Source organism: Patagioenas fasciata, chromosome Z (genome assembly GCF_037038585.1).
Source record: "Patagioenas fasciata isolate bPatFas1 chromosome Z, bPatFas1.hap1, whole genome shotgun sequence".
Taxonomy (NCBI): domain Eukaryota; kingdom Metazoa; phylum Chordata; class Aves; order Columbiformes; family Columbidae; genus Patagioenas; species Patagioenas fasciata.
In genome coordinates this window covers 16,356,679-16,377,996 of record NC_092560.1, presented here as the reverse complement: position 1 = coordinate 16,377,996, position 21,318 = coordinate 16,356,679, and the positions used below count along the sequence as shown (strand labels likewise).

Sequence of the window (21,318 nt, the reverse complement as noted above, 5' to 3'; positions counted from 1 at the left end):
TTCTGGTTTGCAGATCTGCTCTGAGTAAAGGTCAGTGTGAAGACACAAAGGACTGTTTTAATACTCTGCTAGTCTACATGTCCTGTTGCTACTGGCCGCAGCGTCATCCTTGTACCCTATCCTACCTTCTGAGAGCCCAGGTGAATCTGGGAAAATCCCCCTTCGTGTTTATGTGACTGGTGAAGTTTGCAGTTTCTCCCCAAGTTGTCTCTGAACTCCAGAGGTGGCCAGTCTCCTTACTGGCCCCTTGGGCAGAGACATTCTGCAGAGGCTCCTCAGTGCATGTGTGGTGGCTACTGTGCTCTAGAGGTACCTAGTGTTCACAGCATCCGTGGAGATGCCATGAATCTGTGGAGAACTATTTTAGTGCATTTGCCATGCTGACTTCTCCACTGCAGTTATTCTTTGGGTTTGTGTCTTTGAACCCTTTCCTCCAACTCTAGTTTGCTTTTGCTGTGGTGTGTGGCATTATTCCACAGCTGATTGTTTCCAAAACAGTCTTAGAGATATATACACTGCTGTGACCTCTTCACCCTCAGGAGCTTATTGTGCTGCATGTGCTCCCAGCATAAGCTGCTCCTCTTTGAGGGACCTCAGAAGAACACCTGCAAGCATGACATTTGTGTCCTTCCTGTGGGAGAGCACTTCAGAGAGGAATCTGTTACAGTGCAGCAACAGCATCCACAAAACGACCTTGAGTTCCTCTGTAGTTTTAGGTGTTGCTCTAACTTCTGAAGCCAGATATTTTAAGGAGACTCTGATGTGGCTACCAAGAAGGTGAGCATAATCATGTTCAACAGCAAGACTGAAACGCCATGCTGGTAACAGACCAAATAGTCAGGCTGAACATATCAAATGTAACACCATCAACTGTGTTATTAACCTTAGATGCTTTCCTTTTTCTAATAATTTTACTGTGCACTTTGTTTCTCACAATAACCACCTGTTGATCTGTATTGTTACTGATCATCAGGTTGTTTTCCAAAACAGGACATTATGAGTACTGATCTTGTGTAGGGGGCCTGCTAGAAGTATGTGAAATACGTTTTGTTTTATGTCTAGGTCTTGTAAGCAAATGGAATGCTATTCAGAGCCACAAGAATGATTTAAAACAATTTTCTTTTCAATTTTAGGCCTGAGAAGAGACTAACTGTCCCACCACGGTTTCAAAAGGAGTTGCAAGTTCACCTGTCCAGAAGCTCTTCCTTAGATTCAAATGGTATGTTTGCCCATTAAGAAATTTTTCGTTGACTGGTCTCAATAGATTGGGTGTCACCTTAAGAAAAATCCAGGTTAGTACTTGTTTTGAATGACAGTAGGTTTGGATGAGAAACGAAGTTCTGTGAGTGAACCTTCTTATTCTAATTTCATGGTGCTGGGGAAATGTGTCTGTTTACTTGTCTGCCTCTCTGTCTTCTAGGAAAATCCTTGCATAGCAGCATCAAAGCCAATCACAAAGCTAGTGTGAGTAGTCTGGAAGTATGCTTAACTTCACTGCCAGGGTAGGGATTTGGTAGAGGAAATTGAAATCCTGGCTTTCAGGAAGAAGCAGCACAGTAACCTAGCTGTCCAGAAAATACCCTTCTGCATGCCTGTCTCCCAGCAGTTGCGCAGTTAATGGGCTTGCTTTCTCTGAGGCCTGTCAGCTAAAGGTATGGTAGCAAATACATCCTTCCAAAGGGAGGAGAGGAGTAGAGAAAAGGGCGCAGGCAGGCTAGTGATGTGAACCTCCAGCTGGGATAATGGCTACCTTGCTCATACACACACTGTATGAAACTGTCCAAAGAAGCTGGACAGTTAGTTGCTGTCTCTTTCCTTGCTCTGCTGGAGGGTTTCCTGGGATGCAGCACCACAGAAAGACTGAGTGCTGGGTTCAGACTTTTCCTGAGCACATCTTAGAATGAAAGGCAAATCATTGGTCTGTTTTGTGCATCTCTCTGAATTTAGAAGAAAGTCCTTGGGTATTCTGCTGTATTTTTGGTGTTGTTTGTACTTGAAATTATTTTGTATCCTTCTTGGGACACTGTCTCAGTGCATCCTCTCAGCAGCAGCATGGCTGAGGGTTCTATAACCTCTTCCAGGATCTTTTCAGAAGAAACATTTAACAACTTCTTACTAAAGTAGCCACAGCAATTGAAAATTCGACTTTAAGACAGTTCCTAAATGTCTGAGCTTTCCATGGTGCTTTCCAACAGAAAGTGACCAACGCAGCCATGCTGGACAGGAGAGCTGCATTTTAGAATTGATGCTATGCTGGCAGCTCCCATGTTTAATGTTTGAATAGGTAGGTAATCATCTGTTTTCTTCTCTGCTGATAAATCTATATTTACTTCAAGGCTGTAATTTTGTTTAACAGATAACCTGAATATATCTGCTGCGGAGACACGTACTGTTGCCTCTGGCCCTCCTCCTACTCCTGTCCATGAAGTTCAAAGTCGTATTAAGGAGATTCTCAGCAAGTGCAGCAGTGGTGTTTGGGTATCAAAGATACCACAGATCTACCGGGAAATGTACTGGGAGGACCTTAGCACAACAATGCTTCGTGAACTTGAGAACTGGCCTCATGTGTGCACAGTGAGTATTGAATGTCATTTTTCTGGAAGGTGCTGTTACTCTACAGATTTCTGAGTGTTCAGTTGGGAAATGTTAATTTATGTAGGCCTGCATTTCCTCTCACGACCTGTAGCAGTGAAGAAAAAAAAAAAGAAGAAATAAGAACCCCACCCCCTCACATTGTAACAATGCCTTCAAAACAGCACCCAGAAATCACTGTTGTCTTGACTAGCATTGTTTTGGAGGAGAAAGGTCAGCCTATCTGGGTTCCTGGTGCAGGTGCTCTGGGTTGCTGAGCTGTCGCCTTTAACTGACTCCAACACTGATAACTCAAACAGCAGCTGATGACACTTGCCCTCCGTGACTTATTGTTGTTGGTCAGTTGGTTGGTTGGTTGTTTTTTTCCTGATTGCATTTTATACTTTTCCTTGTTGGTGGGTTTATCTCCTCTTAAATTTATAAGCTACCAGCAAATCCTGTGTGAACAATCTTATGTCTGTCCATAGTTATCTTTTTATAGACATTTCCATACATCTTTGTTTACATCTTAAGTCAAGGTTGTGGAATTTTGCTGTTTAAGTTACGCTTATGATACAATAATAGATGAAAGTGAAGTGTGATAATGTTGTGGGGAGAGATTACAGCTTCCTTCTTGCCCACGCCCCTTGATGTCTGTTAGCTATTGATCACCAGGGGTGTCTTTGTCCATCATATTGGGAACTGGTATCAGGCTGAGCCTCCACTTACAGGTCTGCCATGTGAGTTGCCATCACCACTGGCTTGAGTAGACACTATCTGTTTTCTGTCCCACTAACCCTCACCCAGAGGCTCCCAACCACGTCATCACTAACTGTAAGGTCTGTACAGTCAGAGGTCTTCCTTGCATACAGTGCAGCTCCTCCACCTCACCTGCCCTGCCTGTCCCTCCCAAAGAGCCTGTTGCCCTCCATTCCAGCACTCCCATTGTGGGAGTCATTCCACCAAGTCTCACTAATACCAATGATATCATAGCTCTGGATAATGACCAACGCTTCCAGTTCATCCTGTTTCTCATACTGTGTGTTGGTGTACAAGCATTTCAGATGTGCTCCTGAGCCCTCCATTTTCCCAGCAGCAGCATAAACGTTCCTGCTAGCATTGCCACCCTCAGGCAATGTGTGTGCCAACCCTTGGCTTACCCTCAGCTTTTGTATTGGCATCCTGTTCCACAGTGGTGCTAGTTTAAACCCTTCTCAATCAGTCCCATCAGCTTACAACCAAAGATGTGTTTCCTCCATCAGGACACATGGATCCCATCAAGCCCCATCATACTTTGTGCCTCAAACATTCTTCCATGATTACAAATGCTAAAGTTTTGGTGGAGGCACCAGTCCTAGAGCTAGGTATTGATATGTTGGGCTTACCTGCTTCTTCCAAAGTCTCTCCCTGTTACTGGGAAGACTGATGAAAATACTACCTGTGCTCCTGAATTTTTCAGCGTTCTTCCCAGGGCCCTGAAATCTCTTTTGATCGACCTTAGATTTTTTCGTTGTAACATCATTAGTACCCATCTGAAATAGCAGGAGTGGATAATAGTCTGGAAGCTGTACTAAGCTGTTGGGTTGTCTGTTGACATCTCTAATTTGGGCCCCAGGGAGGAAGCAAGCTTTCCTGAAAAGACGGCCCAGCAAAAAAGGAAACACTGTACCACCAAGGAAACCTGTAAGCATATGTCAGACTCAGATGTGCTTCTCCTACCTCCACCCTGAAAATGCACAAACAAAAACTCATGTGAGACATGAAGCAGAGTGAAAGGGTGATTCAGAAGGTTGGTGGGTAAAGAAAAGTAATGGGTTCTGTACAAGCAACAATTAAGTTAGATTATTTAAGTGGCTAAAGGTGGAGATACGGGCTACAAAAATGTGGAGAAGGTAAATGGGAATGATCATCATCTTGAATTCAAAAGCAACTGATGAATGTCTTCATGGATGAACTGATGATCCCTGGCTTCACTCAGCATGCACTACTTCATTCCAAAGAAACTGTCACTGACAGTGCCTGGGCTATGGAGTATCCAAAATGTGAGGAAGAGGTATCGCTAGATTTGTCCTATCTGCTGTGCTTTTTCCTAGGCACATGCTGTTGTCAAAAGAGGATGTCAGGCTAAGAACACCTTTGTTCTGACCCAGTACACAAATGCACTGACTCAGCCTGCCTGTATGTAATTTTTCCACAGCTGATCCTTTCTGGCCAGTCTTGGTCCTGACTTCTTTCTAAGAGTGGCTTTTTTCATGCTCATATATCAGCCTGAGAAGATGACAAAATAATATGTCAGTCCCCTGTGGTGTTTGTCAGGTGAAGCTGTCTTCTGTCATCTTTTTCCCCACTTATCTTCCCAAATTCATTATTGCAGTTAGAAGAGTGAATAGTAGGCAGACACCTTTTAATTGGCAGAAGAAGGGATGCATGCTTCTATAGTTGCTTCTAGAGTTTTCTTGTAGTAATGGCAGCCTTAGTGTTTCCATCTCTTTTCTTAAGGAGCTGGTAGAAAAACAACACTGCCATTCTGAACTTAAAATTTCCAGTTGTGCTGAAAGAGAGATACTTGCTTTTCAACAGTTCTGAAACAAAGATGTTCTTTTTTGTAAAACATCCTACTGCCTCTGGCTACCTATGAGCTTAACCATCATCAGAGGCCGGGTTCATCTCCAGTAATCTACCATTCCTCAGTCAGTTGTCTTACTGCTTTTTAATGAGCTTATGGCTAAAGAATATGTAATACCTGAGCATAGTCTTTAGTGCTCTTGAACACCTTGGTGTTGTCTTGGTTGATACTACATGAAAATACTCCTCAGACTGGAGAACATTTGCCTGGCTATTTATTCTGAGGAAGAGGTTTTACACAGTAAAGGAAAGCTTAGTGTTCTTTGTTTCATCTCTTGGATGTCTCTGGTTGCTTGGCAGATCCTAAAGGCTGTCTGTCTTCTTGAAGCTATATAATCGAAAAAATCAGAGAAAAGAAAGGGAAAACTGGCATGGATTTTGTTTCGTGGGTTTGAGGTGTTGTGGTTGGTATGGTGTGTGTTTGTTTGTTTTCTAAGTTGTCATTACAAGTTTAAGTTTGTCATTACAAACAGGAAAGTACAAGATATTTTTAGACAAGAATGTGTTCGTTTCCTAGTTGACAGGTAGTATATTGTTTATTTTTTTAACAGTATCTAGTTGTCAGAATATTCTTCATTTTTTACGTTTTATAGAAGTTGTGGCTGTTTGCAGAAATTGAAAAAGAGGGCTTAGGAAGATGGCAGGATCAGCTGGTAAACAAACCAACAGAAACAGGATTTGGGCTGCTGTTTTCTGAAATCTCTGTTCCTGGGCAGTATCCACTCTCCTAGTGAAGGAGGTGCTATATATGACTAAGTCTGGCAACTGAGTTTTTACCACAGTGTTAAGAGTGAATTTAAAAGGTTCACTCACAGAAAATGAGGATCACTGTATTAACCAGTTGTATTCCTAAAGCAACTTTAGTTGTCAGGATTTTACTCTCAAGGAAGAAGATGCTACACCGTGATTAATCTGTGTGAAGCAGAAGTCATCATTCCAGAGAAATGGACTTGAGAGAATAAAAAAATTCAGCTTTATTTATAGGTAATAGATATTGTGTTCTTATGAGCTGTAATGTACTTTGCACACAGAGGAGATGGTGGAGCGGCTATCATGGCTGGCAGTATGTATGAATGAACACTTGCAAAGTTTTACACAAGCCCTATGAACTGTCTCCTGCAGCTGAGCTCTAGCATTATGGTAGTTAGCTTTCTTTTGCCATGCTCATTGAAGAAATCAGTGTTGAGTCTGACAGTTTGCTTTAATGGGTATCTCAGTACTAGACACAGAGCCACTGGCTATTTAGAATGGAGTTCAGTTAGCAGAAGAGACATATTCTGGCTAAAATTTAACTAAAACTAGATGTGTTGTATATAGTACAGCACAGGACAAAATACTGTTGCTGTCAGCCTCACTGAGAAGGTATTATTGTAGTATGTGTGGAAACGAGCCTGTTGAGGACACAAGATCCAGAATAACTTTGCTGTCCAAACACAATGCTAGAACAGGCTCTACCTCAATGTTCCTGAAGCTCAGTCTTGCTGATGAGTGGTTAGACAACATGATGAGCCACCAAATGAAGTCAGACTCCATTTGACAGCATCTCTCCTTGGTCTTGCTTCACATACCCTTGCAACTCCTTGTGTGTTCCGTCTTGCACTTCTCTGACCCCTTAGGAAGACTTCAGTGAATTATGAGGTGAAAATTAGTGCAGCCAAAAAGAACCGCTGACAAAGGTGCCTGCTGATCCCTGGTGCTGGCATGAGGATGTGAGGAATAAGGGCAGCCCTCAACAGTACGGAAGTGTTAGATTGGCTCAGCTGGCTTTCTGCATCACAGAGTTTCACTTTTAACTGTGTTTTCAGAAGTCAGAGTCTCAAAAGCAACAGAAGCTGTGGAGAATAATTCTCTTCACTGGACTGTGCAAGGTAGTGAAGTGGGAGGGCAAGGAGGATGGGCAGAAGGGGGCAACCTAAAGACACTCCTGAACTTTGCAGAGCTTATCACCCCAGCCATGAGCACTAGGTGAACGTGAACATGGGATATCTGGGCAATAAGGATCCTTTAGTCTAACAACAAAAGAAAATGCAAAAATATGTCCAGTATGACTTGTATTTTAACATTTCAGTTAAGTACAGAAGTAATGAATACCAGAAATAGAAAGGTTTCAGGGTCTTAATTAAACTGATATACCTGCCAGGGTTAATGACTAGAAAGGCTATTAAATAAAAAAACTTCCAAAATTATTTTACCTTTTCTAGCATTGTCAGAGGCCTGTGATTTTTGTAACTTTTACTTCCTGATAACTGAAATTCAATTGTAATTCAGAAGAACTGAGCCAGTTCTTCTAATATTGCATAAACATTTCATGGAATTACTGAGGTTGGAACGAACTTCTTGAGATTTTCTAATGTAACCCCCCTGTTCAAGCAGGGTCACCATGAGCAGTTCGCCCAGGGCTGCATCCAGCTTCCCAGTTGACATGAAGTTTGGCCAAAGACAAGATTTTTTAATGTGTCCATTTGGCATTTAGACTAAGAAGTTTGGTATTTCAGCTTCCCATGCAAAACAATTGGTTGCATGTTGGACTAGAAGCTGTAAAAGATGGAGTGGATCCCTAGGTTAAGCTGTAACTGGATGACGTAAGGGGCTTCTACAGCCTTGTAAGGAAGAGCTTTTTACTGCGTCTGAGGGAATCCTGTGCAGTGGGGATCTTCAGCCCTTTCAGGAACATTGCACAAGTCTGTGGTGTTCTTTTTTTTCCCCAGAATTGGTAACTTTGCATGCATATTGGTAGCTTAACCTCTTGCTTTCAGAGACAGCTACTTGGAAGAGCAGGGAAGAGTGAGCGTTAATGCATCTCACCATTGCCTGGGAAGAGCTGTACAGTGAAATGGTTGGCAAAACCAGCAGGACCTGGAGTTGTAGTGGCCGCCTCTGACAGAGAAAAGATGCTGTCAGCCAAATGTATGGATGTCAGGTACTGCTGATCAAAGCCAGCAGTACTTTCCTCACTGCTTTGAGCTTCAGCTTGCTGGGAGTTGGACTTCAGGTACTGTTCAGGAGAGTCAGGTAGATGAGAGCTACCTTCACACTGAAGCATTTGTCTAAGGTGCCTATCACCAAAAAGTACGCAGTCTGTGGCACATATGCCATGGTAACTAGTTTTTGTGTTGCATTAAATTGAATTGGAAAGAATTCACGCACCAAACTTCTGATGAATTATTCTTACTGAATCAGAGTGATAGTTCTGATCAGTGTGTTTTAGAGCAGTGTTTGACCTATTTGATACCAAGAATCATGGAGCCAGACTTCTCCTGTTTGCCACATATGATGAGACTCTGTCACTGACATTAAATGCCAACTTGCACTGTGCATTTCCTTTCCATGCCTTGCAGAGAATGGCAGAAAATAGCTGCATATGCTAGTTGTCAATGTAACCTCGAAAGTGAAAGACATTTTCTCTGACTAGAAACTCTCATTTCAAGGTGGTGTTTTCTTCACTTCTTTCATGGAAGGTGTCAGTGCTCTAGGAGTTTGCCAGTGTATCTGCTCTTAGATCATCACTGTACACACCGTACAAGACCCAGTATTATCTTGGTCATTCTGGCATCACAAAGTGTATCCTTGCTTTTGATCATATACATTAGTGTAGTGGTTTATTTGCATGCTGTTGAGCACACATATACAAAGCTTTTGTTGTAGCAACACATTCAGGAGCATATCTACCTTCATCCCTCTGTATGTGTATGTCAGAAGGAGTGGGCTCGCTTCTCTTTTGCATTTCACTTGACTTACTCAGTTGCAGTGTCGGTATTTATTTTGGAAGTACTCTTTTATTTGAAGCGTTATTATTTTGGGCTCCAGATTTTAATTTTAAAGAGCTCCCTCTGTTACTCAGTCCCAGGACAAACATGTTTTTCTTTTTTGTCTGTGTAGAATGATTTCAGTCTCTGTTGCACTCATAATTCATTCTGACAGCTGTTGACTCTGCTTTGTGCTCTCGCTAATGGAGAGGTGAGAGCAGGCATGATGTGCTTACAAAGCAGGCCAGCCAACCATATTAATGGGAAGTACTTTGCAGGCAAATCTATAAACTCAGTTGGAAACCAAGTTGAGATATTTGTGCGAAAGAAAGGGCAGCTGTTTTGAAGTGCTGCTTACAAGTGAAGCTGTTTGCTTATAATTAATATTTCTGTAGCATTGTGCATCCCTGAAGGTGTCTTGGCCATGGCACTGTCTGGAGGAGTCTGCTGCATCTTGAAAATTAACTTCTATGCAAGACATAGAAGCCCAATAATGTCCACGTGAGCTTATTTATACTGAAGGACACTGATGCAACTCACTTCAGTAGCATTTTTCCGTCTCTAAATGCTTTGCTCAGTCAGCATGTACAGTCTCTTCGAAACAGCTTCAATGGCTAGAAAACCTCAGAGCTATTATTGGACTTAAGAGGCTTAAAGGTCTCTAAGGATCTTTTCCCTTTAGTCTGCTGCCAGTATTTGAAATGTAAGATGTAATAGTCCTTTCAGCTAAAATTTATTCATCTCTGTTGCAGCACTAGTTAAAAAGAGCTCACTAAGAGAAAGAGTGCATACGGGTAGACCTCTGCGTACAGCCTCTCTCAGGATGAACTGACTACATTCCCACACAGCCTTCTCAAACAGATTATGGTCCTGATAGTGCCAAGTATTTTCTGGAGCCAAAAGTTTCATTGACTAGTCATTTAAACAAATTCCTCAGTCTTGTACATGGACACGTGGGACATCCTTATCGATCCCTCTGTACCTAGGATGTCATTACCTGCAAGGTGGCATGCCCTGATTTTTCCTCTGGGCCACTTGTTATACTTGAGTCTCTTGACTGCTTTGATAAGTTTTTGTTTGTTTGTTTTTAACCAAGCTGCTTTCTCCGCCTGTGGTTCAACAGGCACAAGATTCCTGATACCAGAGGGTACAAATGTAGGTTCTTCCTGTCATGAATCACTGAAGACATCTTTGGCCCTTTTAAGTTGCATGGCCTGACACGTTTTGTCACCTCTTACATGAAGCTGACTATCAGAGATGATTAAGAACTTGCTGAACATACCACTGATACACTGAAGTTCTTTGTATGATTTGTTTACATTTTATCCTACAGTAGATACGTGTTCTTTAGCAAATGGATATCTACAGGCCACTACTTCTCCCACCAGTTAAGAGGTAATATCTCCTTAGTGAAGCTACTTGGAAAGACTCAAGTCTTAAAACTTGTGGACTCATTCAAATGAATTCAGGGAGCCGAGGGTTGTTTGACAGGTTTGTTTTCCTTCTTATGTCTTATTCTTGCAAAAAATGTTACAACTTTGGTTTTCCCTGGTAAAGAAGGATTCAGACTTGCCACCATGAATGGTTAATGATTAATTTTTTTTAATATCTATGAAAACTATTTCCTTTTTGTCAGTTTTAAATGGCACGCATACTAATGTTTGTGGAAGTTGACCAAGACCTATTCCCAAGAAACAATAACTTGCTTTTGCACCAGTCTAGACAATGTAATGAACAGCAAGTGGATGAAAATGCTCCTGTGTAGTAACCCATATGTGGTTTGGTGACTCTTTCGACTCAGATCTTCATGTGGCAATTTGGGCTGAGCATAAAGAGGTGCACATAGGAGAAAATGCATGATTTTTGACACAGTAATGGCCTTTTTTTTCAGTTTTTCCAATGTTCTGTAAAGAAATGTTATCTTGATAATGTTATCTTGATAATGAGTGACATGTATTATTCTTGTTATGTAAGATAATACTTGAAGTCTTCTTCATCATGGTTCCATTCTATGTTGCTAAGACAGAACAGCAAAGAATGATTTTAGCAAGGCTCTGATGGGTATGGTTATCAATATTGTAAAGGTAAGTGCTACTTCTGAGTAGTAGCAAGTAATTCAACTACTCATTGTTTTGTTCATTGATCTCTCTCTGGAAAGGACTTTGGTGTTATGTGGACCCAGGAAACTGATCAGAGTTCTTTCCTCAGGAACGAAAATCAAGGTGAAGCTACCTAAGCTCTAATAACTCTGTTGCAGGAGTTGTTCTTGCTTTGGGACCAATGTGAAAACACTGAGAGCTTTTGTTATCTCAGGCTTCCATAGATACTCCTGCTAAGCTATGGTTAGGTTGATCTAGGTTAAAACTTCATAGCTTTAGGAAGTGGAATTTTATTGTGCGTTTATTTTTGCATTTCTCAAATGGCGCTTTCAAACTGGTGACTTCCAAACATGTGAGATACTTATTATTGCATTTAACAAGGGTAGAGACATATGGACTGGCAAAAGATCTGGGTATGGATGGAGGTTGTGGGCATGGTTTACAGTGGCCTAATAACATTTATTATGAAATCTATTATGATCCAGAAATTTCTTCCTTAATTTCAGAACTTCTTTAAAAAAAGAAATTCACTAAGCGTGACAGCAGATAGCCTTTACAACACTGCATAACAGGTGTCCTCTTGTTTCTGAAGTATATAATCAAATCCCCTTTCCCTCAGTAAACTGAGAAACCTTTGTTTATGGTATGCCTACCTGTGTGAAAGATCATGGGGGTTGACGTGCAAAAGGCCTAAGTTTGTGGAGAGTGTCATCATCTTCTGGTCCTTCTAGGAGAAAAAAAAGAGACCAAAATTCTTTGAAACCAAGTCTGAGTTGTATTGCATAGATTAGATATTTTCCCTGTACTGATGTTGTCATATGTGTTTGGTATCCTTCAAAATGGAGGAGGAAGCATTACAAGAAATACTGACCTGTAGTAACTGCCTCAAGCTTAGTTCCCTGTGCATGTCCACTTCAAAATGTGTATAGAATGCGTATTACAAAAATGTAATTGCCAGAATGATTTAGACTTATAGATGCAACTGATTATTGATGCTACTTTTTGTTTTCCAAGGTGGAGAAAGTACACAGAGGTGATCAGATGGATGGGCTTCTTTATCCTGCCAAGAAAATACCACCGATAGTAAAAAGTGATACAGAGCAAGAAAAGGCATCTCAGAATGTTACGTCCCCAAAAGCAGACCCTTTGTTAAAACCAAATATGGAGACCACACCCGCACCACTTAGTAGCGACTTAAAGCAGAAGGTTGTTAACATCTTGATGAAATATTCCAGTGGTCTTTGGGCTAATGCACTTCCCAAATTGTACCAAGACACTTACGCAGTAAAATTTCCAGAAGACATTCTGAATAACCTAGAGTTGCTCTCAGATGTATGTATAGTGGACTATGTTTCTGAAGCTCCCAAAAAGGCCATCCTCTACGCTAAACCCCAGAGATGCGTTGATGAAAATCTGAATGTCACTGTGAAGGTCCAGAGGTATGATGGTGTGAAGGCAACAGCAGAACAACAGTATGAAGGATCCAAGGACCAGTATGCAGAAAACATTACTGTTCCTCCTCTAACCATTCCATCAGAAGGATCTGTGTCCGTCATTGTGTTGGAACTGAAAAACACTAACGAGGTCCTAATTAGGCAAGTTTATACTTCAGAATCTATCTTTTTTGCTTTATTTATAAATCCACATATTCCTATTGTACAGGTCTGCCACAAGAAAATTATGAACAGGAGGTTGCAGGACTTTGTTATTTACTTATTTTGATAATGAAACTTAAGAATCTTTTGAGTTTTGTGCTTAAATGGAAATTTTCTGAAATCTTTTCTGTGCTGAGCTGATCAGTTCTATCGTTAGCTTGTCTGAGAATCAAACTTGAGTTGACTTGCCCTTGGAATACTTTTAAAAATAATCCTACTCTAACACATAGTAGTATTCAGGTATTTTTGCAATACTTACAAAAATATTTCTTCAGTAACTGATTTACTGCTAAGTAGGTGTGACTTGAGTGTGTTCAGATTACACTGCAGTTTTCACTTTTGGAGACAGATGAGCTTCTATGCAACAATAAACTACTGCTGTTTCTTGGTTTGGTTGCTAATCAGCCCAGCCTTAGAGGACAGTGTAAGAAGTGGATTGTAGTGGCTACATTACATACATGTTACTGTACTATTTCAGAAAATACCATGATTTCTGTTCTTGATTGTTGGGATAAAACAGACAAGTTCTTTAAAAAATTTTAAACAAAACAAAACAAAAACCACCAAACAAAAAACCCTAACACTTTTTATAGATGATATTTCGTTTTTAAAATTGTTTCAAATCAAGCCTAATCTTCAAAAGTTTTATATGTCACTTCAAAGGATGAATTGAGCAAATGTGTGGTAATATATCATATTAACAGCTCTCGGTTTTTTCCACTGGTGTCTGCAGTTTCAGCTTCCATTAGATAGTTTCAGTCATTCTCAGAGGTCCTGATGTGTGTAGTTTACAGGTCCTTTCTCTATGAATCTAATACCGTGTTCCTTGTTGCTGGTTGGCAATATTCAGCACACTAGCCTTAAGCCTGGTATTTGTATATCCTTTTTCTTTCTGGCTATCAGTAATGTATTGAAATACTCAACCTTGAACTTTAGATGTCAGTCCACTGCTTCAGTTTCCTGAGTAATGGAATCTTAATGGCTGATAATCTGTAGTGAAAATCCTCATATTTGGGGTTATGAGAGAAATTATCATTTTAGAATGTTGCTGTCTTTGTTTTAGCTGCTAGCATCATTCTAACATCGTGCTTTTTCTCAGATGTGCTTTTTTTTGTACATTGCTTATATGGGGGTTTTGCATACCGACCTTACCACAAAGTGTAATTTAAGGCAAGATTCTTTACTCATCATTGACATTTACACTATCTCCAGCTAGATGAGTCAATCACTTCAGTGAAGAAGACAGCAGGAATTTTTGAGTGAACTTTAGCTTAAAAAACAAGTCACGGGAGGAAGAACTACATGAAAGAAAAGATAGGCTTTATGTTTTAGGTTATTTCTATGAAAGCTCTTTGAATTTAGTCTAAGACATGAAAGATTATGAAGACAGCCGATTTAAGACATGCAGTCATCTATACATACAGATATTGAAACAGACACAGTGCATATTGCATGTTTTGTATTGGAAAGAGCAGGAACAAATTACCTGTCTTTTACTTCCATCTTGCATCTTCCTATGCAGGTGGCAATTTAACTCTCTAAAACTTTTTCCTTCGCACTGTACACCTTTTAATTCTGACACCGTTGATAACTTGCTTTGTATGCGAAGTAACAGAACTTAGCATTCTAGTCTGTTGTTTTGAGGATGTTTCCACTAATTTTCTGGGGGAATGCTTTAAGTCTCATGGATTAAGCTACCATATGACACTGATGAGCTGAGGGTGATTATGTTAAAATTTCTCTAAAGCAGCAGTTCTCAAATTTTGGATCATGGTTCTTGAACAAAATTAAAGTTTCTGAATTTGTCATCTCTGTGTAGGTACATGGTGGCAATTAGTGGTCTCTTGACCCTAGATACAGAAATGACTGCTTAGCGTTATCTCTGTGTTTCATGGGCAAGGTCATTTATCTTCAAGAAACATTTGTGTAGATATATAGGAAAGCATGGACTCACCTTTCCCATTCATGTACTAGCAGTTACTTTTTCCCAGTCTACAGAAGAACTGTGTAGTGCCTATTGGTCGATGTTGATTTTTGCAGGATCAATAAAATCAATATTCTTCTTTTTGTCTTGAGGATAAGGCAATGTATCTTTACTTTCTTGGTACGTGGCTCAGTGCTCTTTGGCTAAAACCTTTCAGCTCCTGTAGTAATTAAGACAGAACTGTAAGGTTTGGTGCTATTTTAATTTTGGCACATGGTGAAATTCTGTAAGGATTCTGATGTAGCCAGAATGAAAGTGAGGTGATAGAAACCCTCCTAGATATTCACTATACATCTACAACAGTGTGACTGAAGGCAGAGATGATATGCTAGGAGCTAGGTTTGAATTCTCAAAAGAAAGAATTAACTGTCACCATTCATTCTCAACTACCTTGAGTTTCTGTGCTACAGCTTGGAAACGTTTTTTCCCCTTACTTTATATTTTTGAATAGACAAGATTTTATAGTTTGCTTCACTGTGAAAGCCTCCATTCTTCTCCCAATGAAGCAACAAGCTTTACTTGACATGTGAATTGGTTCCAGGTGAGACTAACAGTGGTGCTGAATGCACATGTGCAGTTTCTGGCCACCCGCACATAGATTAGTCTCTAACACAGTTCTTTGAGGTTGCTTTTTGATTTTCTTTTTTTTTTTTTTTCTGAAGAGTATGAAAAATGCTTTTTCAATTGGCTTTGAGCAGGCAAAAACTTCTTCAGTATAATGGTTGCTATCACCAGAAAATAGCGAGGCAGGAAATTCTGAAAGATTCACCTACCATCTGTTAAGATACTCCTACTGTCTGTGAAGTATCTTTATGACACAAATGTTAAGAAAGAAACTGGAAGTAGTGCATACTTACTGTCACCCCACTCAGTGTCCATTATGAAGTATTAATAGATGAGTGCCTACATAGGAACAAAAGGGCTCTCATTCTGAAAAACAATATTGTAATTGGATAGTGAGGTAGCAGGCTCTCTTTAGAAAAATAAGGGTTCCCTGGAATGTGATCAGATTTAACTTAATCTTTATAACAAAGTTAGCATAGTATGTCATTGTACAGTGTCTGCACTAATCCCAGGCATATAGCAGACCTTCAGAATAACCCCAGATTTTTATAGGATGATAATCTAAGCTGTATGGTAGAAATGAGCAGTATTAATCACGCTATGAAGAAGTTAAAGCAGTAGCTACTAATACAAATTTGGGAATAAATTTTCCTTTTGTCTGCTCTGATCTGACTTGTTTCTGAAGCATTCAGAACTTCCCATTTGGACTTCTCAGTAAGTTTATGTACCTTATTAAAGATGATCTGTCTATGCAACACAGACTGCTTCAGTATGAACCATTAGGTCAGCAGCCTAATACAGGATTGTTCTGAAGGCTGACAGCTTAATAGCTTGTTTGTAAAGTTATTTTAGATACCTCGTTTTTGATCCACCTTAGTGAAAATGTGTTTAAGCTGGTGTCTGTTAATGGCAAACTAACTTCAGAGGTGATTATTTGTTCCTCTTTTATACTTGGTCCCAGATACTTTTCTGCTCTTGTGGTCAAGTTGTTCTACATGATTGTAACAATCAAGTAAGAGCTCTTACTTAAAAATCTAGTTCAGCGTGTTAGAATATACACTGCTGGAATACATTTAGCTGTCAAGAAACGTGCTGAATTTTATGTCAGTTACTTTTCTGTAGCCCTGTCAACAGGAAAGAGTTTGGATACTGATGTGCTTAGAAAAGGTATACATCCCTAAGTTACTTATATTCATATATGAGTATAGATGTTCTTAGGTTTTTATTCAGCTTTTTGAAGCTGCATTGTAACCATTGTGGTGTGGTTTGTTTTTTTGTTTTTGTAAAACACTGTAGGTATGTCGGCAAAGATTATTCTTCTGCCCAGGAACAAATGGAAGATGACATGAAAGCGTATTATAGTCAGAATAGCACAGTATCACTAGCTCAGTCTCCAAGTGTTGGGCAACTTGTTGCGGTACATGCTGAAGAAGATGCCTGGTTGCGTGCTCGGATAATTTCTCTAGAAGACAACAGGATAAAGGCAAGTAATTACCTTTCTTAGCACTTGGAGAAAGACTTTGAAACAATCTTGGGTTTTAGATTCATGATCAATTCCTAAATTTGCTGCACTAGCATTCTCTCTTTTCTTGCCTTGAAGTAGTTATATTTTCAGTTATATGAGAAATGAAGACTTTCCTGAAGTCATGCAATTGCCAAAATTAAATGGTCTTTCAGATTTATTTTTTTTCGGAAGTTGTTTGAGTTTTGCAGGAGTGTTTGCGGTTTTATGTGGTGCTGAGCCCCATGGCATTTTTGTACTGAAGACTTACCTTTGATAGGAGGAATGAGTAGCACTATTTGGAGTGGGGAATAACAAAATTCACTTGCTGACAGACTTTAAGTCTACTGAAATATCTATTACATGCACTGAATAGCAAGACAATGAGAAGGATATATTTGTGTTCCCTTTCAGGCAGATCTGGTATTCTGGGAGTTATATGTAGTCTACATTTTAGATAAACCCCTTTGAGATCATTTAACTACTCTGTTAAAGTTTTCCTGGGCCAAGGAGACTGTTCTGGCCATCTGCAATGAAACTAGAACATATGATAGAACTGTAAAAAAAGTTTGAAACTTCTCAATTATTTCTTGCCTAGTCAAACATAAATGATACCTTTTTTTTTTTCTTGGCCCAGTTAGATGACATTTTACACAGATCTGCTTAATATACTTCTAAAGTTGATCCATTTCATAAATATTTAAATAGCACAAATGTTAGATTTGAGGTTTTTCTGAAAATTAGTGTGATAACCTTCAGTTGGAACTTGGAGAGGGATGTCAGAACTCAGTTTTGTGAAAGATTGTTGGGTGTAGAGAAGTGACAAGGATGTTGGTAGCAAGCTTGCTTCTAATTTCTCTCTAGCTAGAGCTATCAGCCAAAAGAAGGCTACTGCTTTGTTGCAGCATTTGCTGATTATCCTCAGACTCCCTTTACATTGTTTGGTATGCAGACATTTTGCATGATAGGGTTTAGAAAAAAGTTGTAAAAAGCCCTGTCAAAAACGCCTTTCTCTCATTTCAGCTATTAGTTATTTGCTGCCAATCAGCAGTTTCCCTACTGGTTTCCTGCACTGACTGAGGTCTTCGTGTCAAAGTTACCATAAGCATAAATCAAAATTATTCTCTTAATATTGTAAAAACAAAAAGCAAAACATAGAAGGCCACTTAAGTGGTATTTGACTTTTCAACACTTTCAAAACTTTACAAATAAAAATTGCCAGTTTATTACCTTTCTTCATGTGGTTTGAGATAATACATGCTCAGTCCTTCCAGCACTGTTCCTATTAAGAGTTGAGATTCTGTGGAATGGTTGGAGAGGATGGTTTTGCAGAGATCTTGAGAAGAAAGCTTTCCCTGAAAACTCTGAACATTGAAGCAGTGAAATAAATAAGAGATTAATGGCATTATGTAGTGCTAATGTAGTGAAACGTGACTTGTGTGTGGCTGCATAGAGAATGCGATAAGTGGATGCAATTTTCCCTAGACTCAAGAAAATGTATTTACAATTGTATTCATGATCTTACACTTTTTTTCCTTTTTCCATGATCAGGTATGCTATGTTGATCATGGCTTCAGTGAGTTTGTTGAAAGCAACAGTGTGTACAAACTACAGAAACGGTTCACTTTGCTTCCATTTCAAGCAGCAAAATGTAAACTGGCAGGTAAGAGAAAGCCAGTGTTGACTATACAGGTTGCTGTTGCATGATTTATGGATTGAAGCATCTCAGTCTGGGAGTTTTGATCCTGTTTGTAATAACTCTGTATGTGTTAGATTTTGTCTAAGACGGCTAGTCTAAACAGACACAGGTAGGCATGGAAACAAGGAAAAGGAAGAAGGATGTGAAGGAGAGTTTTATTTAAAAACCCTTGATATTAGAAGACATTGATATCCAGCATCTCTGTAATGGAACGTAGTTGTTTTCTGTACTTAGCTTGGATGTCTTTGTCCCTTAAATGTATGCGAGCCTAAAGAAACATAAGGAAACAGTTGCTGTTGTGTAAAGCAATGTACTATCACAACTCCTTTTTCCATACATAAGACATATCTGTTGTGGCTAGCTTGGACAATATTCCTAAATATGATTCTATTTAGTTCTTTTAAAGAACTTGCCCTTTCAGTATTTGAATAGTTGCATACTTCCTAGACTCTGCTGGAAATTATTTACCTTCCTAAAACTGGTAGACATTTCAAACTTTAAAAAATATTGTATTTAAAAATTGTATTTAATTCTTGGATGCATCTTTTTTTTTTGCTTTGACTCTTTCAGAAGAGGATCTTCTTTTCCCCTTTTTCCCCCTTTCCCTGTTAAAAATGTGGAAATTAAGCAGAATGCAAGTAAGGGTGCAGTACAGTTTTCTTGCTACATCCTGATTCTTGAAGGATTCCTGTTGCAAACACAGCCCTATTGTTTATTTTTTCCCTTCAAATACAGTGATACATAAAAGTACGGTGTGTTTTACAGGACTGGAGTTCTTCTGTGATGATCCTGTCCTGGTAAAGACTGTGGAATCACAGACATGCTCCAAGATATTTGCTGTGGAAATACTGGAAAAGAGTGATATTCCTCTTCTTGTTCTCTATGATACTTCTGGCGAAGACGATATCAACATCAATGCTACTTGTCTGAAGGCATTGTATGACAAGTCCCTTGAACTGCACCTAAAGGTACCATCTTCCTGCTTCCTTCTTAATTCATTAAAAAATCATTGACTGCTAAGGTCTTGGATGGACAAAAAACAGTACTCAGAAAATTTGCTAAGTTTTTTTGTGTGTTTTTTTTCTCCATTTCTTGTCCAAATCTCACTGTTGCAGGTAGATGCACTATATACAAATGTCAGAGTAACCACTGTTTTCTCTGATGGAAGTCTGTGTTGCCAGGTGCCATCCAAAGGCTTGTCCAGACTTTCTGAAATCTTGCAAAAACTAGAAGACTACTTCCATTACAAGGTAGGTTCTGTGATGAGAGAAGTGGTGAAGTCATGTAGTCTTTCTTCAGAGCGTACATATCATTTTCCTTGCACCGAAGTTCCAAGTTTCTGAGGTAGCTGTAGAGTATTCAAAAAGGGTATAAATTATCATTCTAGTTTTTTGGGGATGCATCTGTCAGGATGCAAAGTGTCTTTTGAGGCTTTCTTGTTCACAAGGTGTCTCTAAAGCTTCAGTAACTACTCAAAACTTTCCTTGAATAGTTAGAACAGCAACAATATGGCTCATAATGGGAAGCTGCATCAGATGTGTATAAAGTCTGTGGAGTTACTGCCGTATTTTTTTTCTGGAAGTTTTACCTACATGATGGCGTCGAGGTGTGTAAACAGCCTGGCCCACAGCACACTGTGCACAGTGACAATAAAAGCAGTGTAAGGTCTGTTCTTTTTAGCCTAGCTTCCTTGGAGATTTAATGGCTTTGATCTGATCTGCTGCATATCTTGTCCTTGTACCCTTGGTTTTTGAATGTTGTGGCCAATTTCACCTAGAACTGATGTATAGGAGGTCAAAAAAGTCTTTCAAAAGTCTTAAGTTGCTTTAAAATTGGTATGCGGCAAAGAAGTCTGACATTCCACCAGTCATTTGCAGGCACATGCAACAGCCATTACTTAGACTTAAGAGAATTTATACAAAAGAGAAGAAATCTTAAGATAATCTGATTGGTTCAACATTCAGCGGAACCACGGAGAATCAAACCATGAAATGCAAAACCTTGAAGGTTGTGGTAGAACTGCTGCTTAAGCAACTACTCTGTCAAAGTGGGTTTAGGTGTAGAAGTTGAGCTTTAGACCTGTTGTGGAACACACATCATCTGAAAATACTTTGTACTGAACATGTCTCAGTTATCAAGATTGGTTTCAAGCAAGCTAAACACTGAAGGAATGAATGCATCTATGACCCTGAAAGGCTTACCAGCACAAAGGCAGGCAGACAGGTTATTTTGAAGGTTCAGATTTTCTGGACAGAATGTATGTTAGGTTCTTGTTGCTATTGAAGAGAGACTCTGACATTCAGAATCTTTTAATATCAATCTGTATATAGGGGTAAAAGAAGCAGTTTTGACTTTGCAGCTTATCTTGAGCATTTTAATTTTGCCTGAGAATTTAAACAAAGGAGGGTGTTGATATGTCTTCAAATGGAGTTTCTTCATGCTTTTTATAGTGTAGCTGTTGTCTTGGTATGCTATTTAGGATTATCATGGTAAATGTCACCCCCATGAGACTTTGAGTCAGTAGTAAATTTGGTTTGATAAGTATCTCAGCAAATGATGTATTCTAGAATAGAAGGTAGGAGATTCTTCAGTTATCTGTCACAGCTCTAAACTGCTCTTGCTTTTCACAACATTAAAGTAATGGTTGGTGATTTCATATTCTGTGTTTCTAGGTGTGACTTTTTTTCCCCTGGCACTTTATGTTCTTTCAGTTGCCCTGTAAGATTAACAGCTTGGAATTAAAGCTTCATCAATTGGAGAAGCTTAAAAAAACAAGATAAGAAATACTTCTGAGGCTGGAAAAATATTTTACATTTGAAACAGAGTTTTTGCTTCTTAGAACTGTTTATTCCATGTACAGATTTTGAAATGGTT

At 39.4% G+C, this 21,318-nt stretch overlaps 1 protein-coding gene across 10 annotated transcripts in view; it reads left to right on the top strand.

The window, feature by feature from the left end:
• The window catches only part of TDRD7 (tudor domain containing 7), a 48,676-nt gene that overhangs the window by 17,552 nt on the left and 9,806 nt on the right, over positions 1 to 21,318 (top strand). For all 10 annotated transcript variants that reach the window (XR_011736374.1, XR_011736373.1, XM_071801858.1 and 7 more), the window contains 7 exons: positions 1,134 to 1,219; positions 2,357 to 2,574; positions 12,056 to 12,636; positions 16,541 to 16,727; positions 18,297 to 18,408; positions 19,210 to 19,412; positions 19,560 to 19,694. Coding sequence is in view for 8 of the 10 variants with exons in the window: in XM_071801858.1 (XP_071657959.1) it covers positions 1,134 to 1,219; positions 2,357 to 2,574; positions 12,056 to 12,636; positions 16,541 to 16,727; positions 18,297 to 18,408; positions 19,210 to 19,412; positions 19,560 to 19,694 (1,522 nt within the window). In the remaining 2 variants the exon portion in view is untranslated. The remainder of the gene's footprint in view (positions 1 to 1,133; positions 1,220 to 2,356; positions 2,575 to 12,055; positions 12,637 to 16,540; positions 16,728 to 18,296; positions 18,409 to 19,209; positions 19,413 to 19,559; positions 19,695 to 21,318) is intronic.